This window comes from Sceloporus undulatus, chromosome 5 (assembly GCF_019175285.1).
Source record: "Sceloporus undulatus isolate JIND9_A2432 ecotype Alabama chromosome 5, SceUnd_v1.1, whole genome shotgun sequence".
Taxonomy (NCBI): domain Eukaryota; kingdom Metazoa; phylum Chordata; class Lepidosauria; order Squamata; family Phrynosomatidae; genus Sceloporus; species Sceloporus undulatus.
In genome coordinates this window covers 34,665,201-34,677,694 of record NC_056526.1, presented here as the reverse complement: position 1 = coordinate 34,677,694, position 12,494 = coordinate 34,665,201, and the positions used below count along the sequence as shown (strand labels likewise).

General features: G+C 44.9%; 1 protein-coding gene across 1 annotated transcript in view; it reads right to left on the bottom strand.

Moving 5' to 3' along the window:
• Nucleotides 1-958: 958 nt before the first annotated feature.
• SH3BP1 (SH3 domain binding protein 1) overlaps nt 959-12,494 on the bottom strand; it is a 50,915-nt gene continuing 39,379 nt past the window's right edge. The window contains exons 16-21 of the mRNA XM_042467922.1: nt 11,913-12,042; nt 9,285-9,394; nt 7,706-8,094; nt 4,172-4,251; nt 3,047-3,750; nt 959-2,739 (exon numbers count right to left, since the gene is read on the bottom strand). Of these exons, the coding sequence (XP_042323856.1) occupies nt 2,414-2,739; nt 3,047-3,750; nt 4,172-4,251; nt 7,706-8,094; nt 9,285-9,394; nt 11,913-12,042 (1,739 nt within the window). The 3' untranslated portion in view covers nt 959-2,413. The remainder of the gene's footprint in view (nt 2,740-3,046; nt 3,751-4,171; nt 4,252-7,705; nt 8,095-9,284; nt 9,395-11,912; nt 12,043-12,494) is intronic.

Below are 12,494 nucleotides of genomic sequence, written 5' to 3'. Positions count from 1 at the left end.
TGTAGAATTCTAATATCCACTAAAACAGCCTCCTTGTTCCACCGACTGGTGAGAAATTTCTACTGATGTTATAATCTCTCCTCAAAGAAATTCAGTTCTTTGGTGTTCCTCTCCAAGCAGGATACTTTTAAGTAGCACAGAACTCATTTTTCTGCTCATGTGGTGCTACATGGTCACATGAACCAGGATTAATTTCTGAGTATCCAGTTACTATATTTCAAGATACTTAATAGAAAGGAACAACTACAGTGAGGTAAGAATTAGAATGTAAAGCAGAAATGGGAATCATGTGGTCCTCCAGCTGTTGGTGATCTGCAGGATCCAAGAGCCCTACCTGCCACAGCTAATGGAGAATGCTAGGAATTGCAGAACTTCATCTGGAAGACCATGATTCCAAAATCTGATGTTAAGAAGCTTAACAGAACCACATGCATTCAGTTAGTTATGAAAGGAAATATTCTAGTACTTCCATGTCTCATACTAGCCTCAAGCCCTTCTCTACTATTGTTTTATCCATCAAATTATTATCATGATGACATCAAAGATCACCAGCAACTTACCCATGGTCATCCTTGGCTACTATGCATCTCAACTCCATCATGATTCACTTTGGCTTCTTTTGCCACATTCCGAATTCAACAGGATTGAGTGTATTAGGATGATCAAGTGTTTTACTTAGTGATGAGATATTTATTGCGTTAGGTAATTAATACATGTACAGGAATCCTAAAAGTCAGAGTGGCGTAGTGATTTGAGCGTCGGACTATGACTCTTTCAGCCATGAAACCCACTGGGTGACCTTGGCCTAGTCACATTCTCTAAGCTTCTGAACAAATCTTGTTAAGAAAACCCCATGATAGGTTCTCGCCTTAGGGTCACCATATGCCAGAAACAACTTGAAGGCACACAACAACAAATAACAACAGTAATCTTAATGAGTTAGTGAATAAGAGTCAGATTCCAACTTGCATCTGCACTTTATTATATGCAGAATGACAGTGAATGTCAGAAAACCACAACAACATGGAAGGTACAGGTAGTGAGTGGGCCCAGAGGCTACATACCCATCTTGGCACAACTGATCAGCATAATTTATACAAACACTTTAATAAATACATAAACCAGAAAAAGACAAGCAGCTAGGATTGACTTTGGGATGCTGTGGCACATTGACAGCACTATAAATGCCATTATTATCCCATCCATCAAGCACACATGAATTGGGGGGGGGGGGGTACAAGGTTCAGACTCCATCTTCCCCTTGTGGCGGTGCATCCCATCAGGCACAGACAGGAACTAAGTAATTTAGTAATGTGTTTCATTGGTTCACCCAGCCAAAGAAAGGGAAGAGGGAACAACATTGTGTTCCTGCCACTATACACTGTAGACAAGAATGTTTGAAGGGAAGCTGTTAGCGCTGGAGGAGTAAAATGAAGTGACAGTCTATTCAGAACATCATGGCACAAAAATAGTCCCGTGCAATTTTGTTGTTGCAGCAGCAGCAATCACATGTACTAAAATTAAACGGGACTGATAAAAATTCTGTTGCCCGAGAAGACACTCAAAGACAGACTACCACTAAAAAAAACCCTTCATATTTCATTCATAGTTAGAATAGTGTGTATTCCAGGCTTACCAATTTAATCAGTACCTTCTGTCTGAGCCACTTGACCACTTTCTCTCCAGCACAGCCCTTTGGAATAATTGCAGTGGATGAGTATCTCAAGCAGTATCAGCGAGGATCCTACATGAAGTCTGCATCAAAAACCCAGCCTCAGCAGTTGTCAGTTTAGGGTAAGCTGTACTTTTCTGATAAGCTTCTGCTTACATACACACCCGCAGGAAGTATCCTGAAGAGGCATTTTGCAAAGGCCCTAAATGTTATTTCTTAATTTACTTCTGATGTTCCCTTTCCTCTGGGACAAGAATCCCTAACACTGGCATGGAATGGCAGTGGTTGTAGAAGGGAGACAAAAAACACCGGCACAAACGTTGCCTCCTTTAAGCTTTGGGACAAACACAACAATAAGCACATCAGTGTGCTTCAAATTAAAGCAGAGGACAAGAGTAAAAAGGCCACTCCTGGCAACGGTAAAACAAAAATCATTTAAATAAATCACTACATCATGCCAAGGAAATGAATGGCCGAATAAATAAATAAATAAATAAATAGTGGTCTGGTCTGTAATTATCCCACACTTTCACATTAGATTCCTTGTTCTCCTACTGCTGCCTGAAATAATAATAATAAAAAATGATCCTTAATAATGAGTAGGGAATTAATATCCCTTTCTTCATTCTTGACCAAACACTGGAATGTGATGAACCCAGAATCAAGAAGAGAGGGAGAAAGAAGTAGGGCAGGGTGGCAGTTTGGAATGAGCTAGGATCTCTGCCCAACTAAACCTCCCTCTTACTCATCAAGGCCTGGTATCAAGTCTGCAATACTGTCCACATAGTAGTGGGGCACCAGGTCCTTTGCGGCAGGGCTGTCGCTGGCCATGTAAGCCTGTGCCTCCTCTAGGAGTGAGACCCCTGTCAGGGTCAAGACTGTATCGAGGCCGCAGTTCTTGCCAAAGAGGATGTCTGTCTCCAGCCGGTCGCCGACCATGAGCATGCGGGATGGATCCACGCCAAAGCGCTCCACGATGCATTCGAACATGTATGTGTTGGGCTTCCCGATTACTGTTGCTTTGCGCCCAGACGCCGTTTCGACTGCAGCAGTGAGACTTCCGGTCCCTGAGGGAAGAGGGGAAAAACGGACAAGTCAGAAGGCTAGTCTTCCGTCAGATAAGCAACTTAATGTGGGGAATGCAGTGGGGCAGTCCATATAAGCCAGTAGAGCCAAAGGTAAGGAATGCCTGTTAGGGGGATTCTTCTCCCTGTCTGGCTCTCTGCTATGGAATTCTGGGAGTTGTAGTTTGTTGTGGGGCCCAGAGGGGAGCAGAGCTCCGCTCTGGGCCCACAACAAACTACAACTCCCAGAATTCCATAGCAGAGAGCCAGACAAAGAGTGAAAGCGGCATTCAAGTGTGATGTTTCTCACCGGGGGTGCGCTGTCCGTTGCTGAGCGGGTGCCAGGGGTCCGGGTCGGTGGCCACCAGGAGGCACTGAGGGTCGCGCAGGTAGGCGCAGGCCTCGGAGAGCTTGGCGAAGGTGAACTGGTCGTCGTAGCCCACGACGACGGCGCGGACCGGGAGCGGCTGAGGCTGTTGCTGCTCTTCCTCCTTCCCGGGCTCCGAGGCTCCTTCCCCAGCCAGCCTGAGTCCGGCGTCCCTGAGCTCCCCGCGCAGCCCTTCCCCGCCCAGGACGAAGACGGCGCCGGCGGAGTCTGAGGAGGCGTCGGAGGCGGACTGGGAGTCCCCGGCTCCCTCTCCGCCGCTGAGCAAGAGCCTCTGCCGGAGGTACAGAGCGGAGCAGAGGGCGGAGCTGAAGACCTGCTCCCCGCGGACCCCTCGGAAGCCCAGCCGGGCGAAGCGTCGTTCCAGCTCGGCCACGGAGCGCCTGCTGTTGTTGGAGACGAAGAGGGAGGCCTTGCCGTTGAGGCTGAGGCGCTCCAGCAGCTCCGGGGCGCCGGGCACCGCCTTCTCTCCGGTCCAGAGGACGCCGTCGCAGTCGAAGAGCAGCCCCTCGGCGCCGCCCAGCACCTCACGGAGGCAAGCGCCGCTCAGGCGACGGCAGCCCGCCATGCTGGAAGCCGCCATGGACTGAGACGGCGACGGCGGCGACGCTCCCCGCCGCGCAGCCAATCAGCGCGCACGCCGCGGCGCCAGAGAGGCGTAAGGGGCGTGGCCCACGGCGTCCCTACAAATGGGCGGGGAGAGGACACTAAGGCACCCAATTATAAGTCAGAGGTGGCGATGATTGGCAGCTCGGAGGCATGTTCCCCGCCTATGGTTGGAGGGAGGCTGGACTGCGTTGCCGTGACAACCTGTTACCATGCCCTGGAGTAGCCGTGCTGACACCCCCTGCTCAGCAGCCAATCAACGGGCACGCCGCGGCGCGAGAGAGATAAGGGGCGTGGCCCACGGAAAGCGCCCGGCATCCCCCGCGTCTACCTCTACAGCACCCAACCAGGACTCAGAGGTGGCGGTGATTGGCACCTGGGAGACATTTTTCTCCGCCTATGGTTAACGGGAGGCTGGACTGTGTTGCCATGGCAACCCGTTACCTTGCCATGGAGTAGCCATACTGAGCAGCCATTCGCCGGAAGAGAGGCACAAGGGCCGATGGGGGCGTCCCTTCGCCTCTCTAGAAATAGGCGGGGTCATTACCCACAGCGCCCAACCAGGTCTCAGTAATGGCGTGGTTGGCAGCTCGGAGGGAACGTGACGGAAGGCAGGACTATGTTGCCATGACAACTGGAGTAGCCATGTTGGCAGCCCCGGCAACTGGACGAAGAAAACCCGCTGCCGATCAGCCAATCACGGCTGGGAGAGGCGTCCTTTCGTCTCTGTAGAAATAGGCGGGGCTAAGGCACCGCAGCACCCAACCAGGGCTCAGCAGTGGCGGCTGCAACTGGACTCCCAGGCTTCGTTCTCAGGGCTGCCATGAACTGGAAGAGACCAAGTCAGGCAACAGCAGCAAATCCCATGGATCTTCAGAAGCATCATCTACAGATTAGCCTCAAACCCCCCCCCCTTATGATAATAGGCCTGGGCCACCGTTTAATAGAGACATGTATGGCCCCTGCGTGGATCCATGGGGGAGATGTCCCAGGATTTACAGTGGAGACGTGGAACTAGATAATAACAGCAAACCCTCGTGAACTGAATGACTTTTGGAGGACCCAGAGCTTCCTAGAGCGATGATCCCCGTCATCCCTCAAGGGAAGCCACCAAAGGGGAAGTAGGACATAGAGGACACTTCTATTACCTAGATAAGAGCTGAATAAATGTATTACAAGCCATGATTTTGGGCTGGCATAAAATGATGAACCAATTTCTACAGAAGGTCAGACAAGGGTCAGATCTCAACTTTTGCTGAATCGGGCAAAGGCTTCTGCATCCTTTGCTATAACAATTAAGTTTCACATATAGAAACCCCTGAGGAGCTGGGTCCCTCTTCTCTACCCTCTGGGACCTTCCCTGATGACAGGCACCTTTCCATGGGATGGACATGACATTCTGAGGAGGGGGCTAATGGCAGGAGAGAGCACTCTTTTCCTGTGTAACTCTTTGCACAGTTCTCTGAAACATCCTGGAGCTGTGTCTTGCATATGCAATAAAACCCTTGTATCCTGGGCTATCTGCAAGTGTTTCCTGGCTTTAAAATGGGTAAATGAAACCTCGGGTCGAGGGTCATACTGTACTGCAAGAAGGTCAAGAAAAAGCCATCAGCATCTAAGGCTGCGTTTGATGAAGAGGAGTCTGGTTCTTGACAACATGCTGCAATATTTATATTGGGCTTTAAGATGCCACAAAACCCTCCGTGCCCATTTTGCAGCGTTTTCTCAAGAACTGGAGACAAACTGATGCAAGCAGATCCATTCATTACAGATAATAATAACGAAGGAACATATTCCTTTTCACATTAGCCATAAATATGACCCTACCTGTAAAAAAACCCAATAATTTAGCAATTATGTGTAACAATAAGCTGATGACATCCTTGCAATCATAAGGCTACCAAAGAGGAAGGGATTATTAGTGCAAGTCTGCACCACAAATGTAAGTGAGGTTCAACAGTCTTCCATTGCCTGGTAATCCTGAGAACTGTTCTTCTTTGCATAGACTACTACACCTCTCTTTCAAGGTATTCCTACAGCACTGTATGTGTTTTTGAGGATGTCATGACTGAGTGATGGTTTGCAGAGTCTGTTTGCCTACAACAGGGGAAAAAATCATGCAAAAAGAAAGGAATATTGCTTTACATTCACTGAAATTAGAAATTAAAACTCCACTAGAGCAGCTCTCATCTGACTTCAAACCAGAGCTTTTTGGACAATGAGTTTCCAGAATGTTCTAATCAGCAAAGTTGCTGGCTGCTGTCGCATGTTGTAAGTGAGAGGTCCGGATAACATTTTCATATCATCTCAAATGACATGTTATCTGCGTACACATTCAGCTGCAAAAAAGTCAAAAGCAAAGTGATGTACAGTATATAGATATTTCAACAAACCCCATGTCTATTGGTTGAATGTAGTAGTAATGTATGTGTTGTAACTAAGCTTGGAGCTGCAGAGGATTCCTGTACCTTTAGGGACTTTTATCACTAGAGTGATAATGATGTGCAAAGCTTCACCAGTAGATTTTCCCCTTCTATGAACTTCTTCAGTTATTCCACATCCCAGGTTCTATAGCTGGAAAGTCCATGTTTTTTACTGTACTGTACTTCTTTTTATGCCTTAAACAAAACTTTAAAGATCTAGCATAACCTGGATATGCTGGACTGATTTGCAAATGGAATACCATCTCCACTGACTGTTAACTCTTTTTGCCTTTTAAAAGGATAAAATTATCCCAAAGATTGAAATGGGCTAATGTACGTTTCTAGGGAGAGCCAGTGTGGGGTAGTAGTTTGGCTGTTGGACTATGACTTTGGAGACCACGGTTTGAATCCTGGTTTGGCCATGGAAACTTATTTGGGCAAGTCACGCTCTCTCAGCCCCAGAGAGAAACATTGCCAAATCCCCTCTGAACAAACCTTGACAAGAAAGCCCCATGATAGGTTCACCCTAGGGTTACTATAAGTCCAAAACATCTTGAAGGCATGTGTGCACACAAACACACACATACATATCCACAGAGCACATGATTCTAGGGCACAACTGGAATAAAGAGAATACTACAAGGTGATTATCTTACTTTCTACCATATGGGTTTTCAATAGACCCTAAATTTCAGAAGCATGTTCAATTTAATTTGACAGAAAAAACAAAATAGGAACACTAGCAAGGGGAAAAAAATCCTCTGCGTATTTTACAGCATGGGGAGGTAAACTAAACATCAGAAATCAGGGTGGCAGCATGTGTAGAGGTCTCTTAACTTTGTATGTTCCTAGCCAAGTGAACTTTTGCATTAAGGAAAGGCTTCTTCGACCTGATCCCCTCCAGATAGGCTGAACTGCATCATCCCTAGACAGCATAAGAACTGTAGCCCACCGTGCCTCGAGGGTACTGCAGCTATGCTATGCCAGTCACATGCAGGACGTTACTTATTTTTGTTTTAATGTGGGGAGAATTTAAAAAGAAATGACCAGCCACCTGCTTGGAATTCTGTCAGTTCATTTTGTGTAAAGTGTAGATTTGGCTCTGTCTCTGGATGCTTGTTGGCAAATGTTGGAGAAAAAAGTGCCTGTGAGAAGAGAAGGACAGAACAAACACAGGGGAGAGGTTATTCATGAGCAGAGGAAAAAGGCAGAGTTTGGAAAAGTTACTTTTTTATTATAGCTTTCAGAATCCCCCAGCTGACAAGGCTCATGGTCAAAAAATAACTCTTCCAAGCTCTGGAAAAGGGCTGATAAAAAGCAGAGGCACATGGAAAGGGAGAAAGTTCATTTGGAGGTTGCAGGCTTGCATGCTGGCTTTGAAGCAGGGTAGTGGCAGAAGTCAATATGGATCTATTGATGTCCCAACAAGAGCTGATGGCCACAGTACCCAGCACTGCACCAGATCTTATACCACTCTTAAAACTGGCAAGCAGAAACAATAGTCACCAGAGCTCCTCCTTGGTCTCAATCACTCAGCAGTGTCTCAGCCCAGTGCATCCGATGGAGATGGAGAGCTGCTTTTCCCCACATTGAATGGCTCATCAGGCTCTGCTGCCACAGGAGTGGAATCTTTGGACGTTTCTGTACTGGTTTCATCTGAAGGAGGCTCTTTGGCTTCAGCTGCCTCACTGTTTGTAAGTTCTGGAGGAAGCTTTGGGGATGGCACAGCGCTGCGGCTTTGACGCCTGGCCGGTTGGGGTGGAAGTGGCGGTGGCACAGAGGGAGCACGCACGGATCCTCCTACCGTTCTCCGAGGCAGGGCTTTGGGGATGGAGGGAGACTCTGGTGCAGGAGGCAGGCTTTGAAGGGGCACAGGAGGTGGGGTCCGAGGCTGAACTAGAGGTGGAGGAGGAACTGTGGGTCTGGATGGAGCCACACGCTTTGCTGCAAAGTAAAACAATCAAAAAATGTAGGTTTTGAAATATTTCTCTTTGTGGACATCACTCTTGTATATGTATATATGCTATATACTATTATATATACAGTCATCCCTCCATATTTGCGGATTTGATTATTCACGGATTTCATTAATATGTTCTCTCTAGGACTGTCTAGGTCCTCCAGTGCAACTCTGTGGTCAACTTTAACTAAAAGTTGCACTGAAAGACCATTAGTAGCTACTCCAGTGCCATTCTATGGTCAGTGTATGTTGGACATTGACTACAGAGTTGCACTGGAGGACCTTGAGATTCCTAGAGAGGTGTCCCCTCAGGTAAAACCAGTGTTTTTGTTATTTGTGCTTTTTCCATATTCACGGGGGTCTTGTTCCCCTAACCCTAGTGAATATGGAGGGACAACTGTACACACACACTCACACACACAGTGTGTATGTATATATAGGGAACTATATACATATATATATATATAGTGTGTGTGTATCGTTCCCTATATAGCTGTTTAGTATTATGCTGGCTTTTCCCTTTCCAATGCGAATCTCCAGGGGCATTTTCCAGAACAGTCCAGGAGATTTTAGGAATTGTAGCCCAAAAATATTTTTCCCAGTTTCTGGAAAATATACAAGGGGGATTCTGGGAATTTAAAAATATATATTGGAGATACTGGGAGTTATAGTCCAAGAAGTATAAACTTCCAAATGCTTGGGGCTTAGAATAATTTCTGAACCCCCCCTTTTTTTTAATGCTTAGCCCTTTCCTTTTCTACCAGTTTTATAATGCATGCGCCAAGCAATAGAGCCACTTGTACAGCCTATATACATTGAGATGCATGAAGTGCTTTGCTTAGGCAAACACCTTTTGGTACTAAATAGAACAAGCAAACCAATTGTGACTCTTCATTTATCTGGAAATAGAATTATAACTGTGGTTCAACACAATTCAATATATTGTCACTTTTTTAAAAAGTACATTTCTTCAGAGAGCAAGTATGCACAAGAGAGGATTGTGCTGTAACCATGAATGAAACCTCCAAAATTGCCACAAATGAAGGTTGGTTGTGGGTAAACAGAAGACAGCAGGGGGACACTCTCTCCCCAAGGATAAAGAGCTGAGACAGCAAATTATATCAATTCCAGAGAAATTCTTTAATGCAAAAGCACCCGTAGGCATCATACTTACTTTTCCGCGAGGCTTCATCAGCAGGAACAGAGACAGCTGAGGAGATGGCTGTTTCAGTGCTAACTTGGTTCACTTTTGGGGTTGGACCTGGCCTTACATCAGGATTTTTCCTGCCAGTGGGAAGAAAGACATTTAAAGCTTGTAAGCTATTTACTTTCTGAATTATTTATTTATTTATTTTATATCTCTTGAATGGGATTGAAAGCTGCTTACAGTATACATTAAAACAGAGCAATTAAAACAATATGAAGTACAAAAATTAAAAAGCATCAAATAGTTTCTTCTTGTTGTGTGCCTTCAAGTCATTTCTGACTTATGGCAACTTAAGGCGAATCTATCAAGGCAATGCAGATTAAAACAGCACATCCTGTTACACATCCCTCCACCCTGGTCATCCAAGGCTGAAGGCCTGTTTTAACAAAAATATTTTTGCTTAAATTGAGGACAGAGTTTCAAGGCTTGGGAGCAAGCCCCCCAAGAAGGCTCTCTCCTGTTCCCCACCAATTGAGCCTAGGAGGGTGGTGGGATGGAGAAAAAGCCCTACACTAAAGATCATTAGACTCAAACATGCCCATATGGGTTGATACAGGCTTTCACATAGTATGGACCTGTCAGCGCAACTGCTGGGGTCCAACAACCACTGTCAGCAACTCAAACGAGTCCTGTGGTTAAATCAGACCTTTTGAGCAGAGCTAGCAATTTTAGAAGCTGAAGCGTGGCTCCAAAAGCAGTTGAGATAACAGCAACTGGATGTCTTCCAGGAACTGAAGCAATGCAGGAACCTCCGGGGACACTCAGCAAAGCGATGCAAGACTTTTACTGATAAACCACCAGAGAAGCAAATTCTCCTGAAGTGCTCTTTATTCACAGTGCTATAATACAAATACAGATCTCCAAAATTCCAAACCAACTCCTTCTACAAACCCACAAGCTATCACTTGCAACCCCTAGGTTTATATAGACTCCAGACCATGTGGTCTCCCAAACCCAGTGAGTTCCTGTGTGTAACCATGTCATGTGTCCCCTGTGCAATCCAGCCAGGTGGTTTCATCATCCATGGCTACGTGCACCTAGACACTAAAGTGTCCTTGAGCCAATGAGCATCAGCTGTGCTGATCAACCTTGTCCTTCTGCTGAAATGCTCATGGTCAAACACACACTCATCAAGCATTTCCCTGTGTGCTGTGTTTTCAAATCCCTGACAGGACCTAGGCATTATAGGGCTTTATAGGTGAAAACCAACACTTTGAATTGTGCCCAAAAAAGCACCAGATGCCAGTTATATGCTTCCTATAACCAGATGCAGTCAACAGTCTAGCTGCAGCATTTTAAACCCACAGAGGTTTCTGAACAGTTTTGAAAAGCAGCTCCAAGTAGAATGCATTATGGTAATCCAACCAGGGAATACTCAAGGTATGTGTTACTCTGGCCACTTTTTGCCTTCAGAAAGACACACACTGTCAATTAATATTCAAAGAATATACAAAATGCTGGGCTTTCCTATACTCTGCTCCTTGCACTCCTAGAAAGAATATTTATTATGTATTTATCTGTAGTACTTATATAGATGCTTGTATTGGTAGGAACAACAATGTTATTTTAAAAAGCTAATGTCTGATATATATTAAAATTAAGAATGGAGGCAGGTGGACTCCCAGGTGGAGACTATGCCAGATTAGACATCTCTGTTTTGTGTTCCATGGCAGAGAAAGCTAAGCAACAGATCAGCCAGCTAAGTAGCAACTAATTAGCCAGCAGAACTCTCTAGGATCACTCTCCTCATAAGGAGACCACTGAATTGGCAGCAGTTGGAAGCAGACTTGGATTAATGAGGAGCCCTGGAAATAACTAGTTGGCTCAGGCTGCTTATGCGAGCCTTTAAAAGGACACAGAATCCAGACTACCCCCATTTTCTTAATCACTTTAAATTATTTCATTTACAACTGGAGAGAGTTCTTCCTTCTGGCAGTGAAACAAAACTTCAGTGAGTTTTCTTCTTTCTATATACAAGCATTGAGGAAAAATGCCTGTTTACAAGATTCAAGTTTAAAAATAAAAAAGAAGAAATAGTAAAAAATTAGTATCTGGTTGAAGAATTTACAGAGGGGACAGCAGTCTGAAAGACATAAAGCTCTGTATTTTACCACTGAATATGTCTTTAAAAAGAGTTTCTCTGGGTGTGGGAAGGTGGAATGTTTTTCCTTTTCAAAAGATGAGAACAACTAGATGGTAGCATTACCATGTAAAACTGCAGTCTTGGCTTTATTTTTACCCCTATAATTGCTGGATTTGTGAGAGATGGGGCTTTCTACAGGAACTTTACAGATGTTGATGGCACAGATGAGACATTTGAAAAATGAATTTAGAGATCTGAAACAAGGCTTGAAAGATTGGAAATCTGAGACTAGGGAACTGAAAGAAGTGGTGAGAAAACTGATCTAGGCTATGAAGCGACAGGATGCTAAAACAGAAGCTTTGGCCATAAGTAAAGAGAAGAAAGTCTATGAAAGGTTATGCTACAACATCACAGCTAGTTATAGTCTCAAAGATGCTACAAGATCCCTTGCAGGCTAATAATGAAAAATTTATCTCACTATTCTAAATGAAGGATTATGTAGTTATTTATACCTTTCTCCAGGTGATGGTGAGACAGGTTCAGGAGGGAGGACTGAAGATGTGTGTTCCTCTGTTGTGGGGATCTCTCTTTGTTTGATGTCCAATGGAGGAGTGAACAGGCCAGAGACATTGAAGTCAATATCTTTTAAAAAGAACAAAAATGAATGAGACAATCTGAAGGGCTAAAAACAACCATTTTGAGATTTTGCATTACTCTCATGCAGCAGGAGATTCAGGTTTTGGTATCATCCATTGCTATGAGTTAACTTACTATTCAGCCAATGATACAATGTGCCACCTCTAAGAGGAGACTAACAATTTAGGTCTGATCCCTGAAAGTGCCTCAAAAATTGTCCATTTATTTATTTATCTCCTTAGTAACTAAAGACAAGAATTCCAGAAACTCTTTTTAAGATGCAAAATTGCAGTAGGGATGTGAGGAATACATTCATTGCATGCTTAAATTGCAAATCTGCAAAAATATCCTCCTATCCTCAAGCTAATCCCAAGAAAGAGAAAAGATAATTTGTATTAAATGCTATAATGGCACACATTACATCTTTGAAAGAAGTGTCAACCAAAACTACTAAAGGG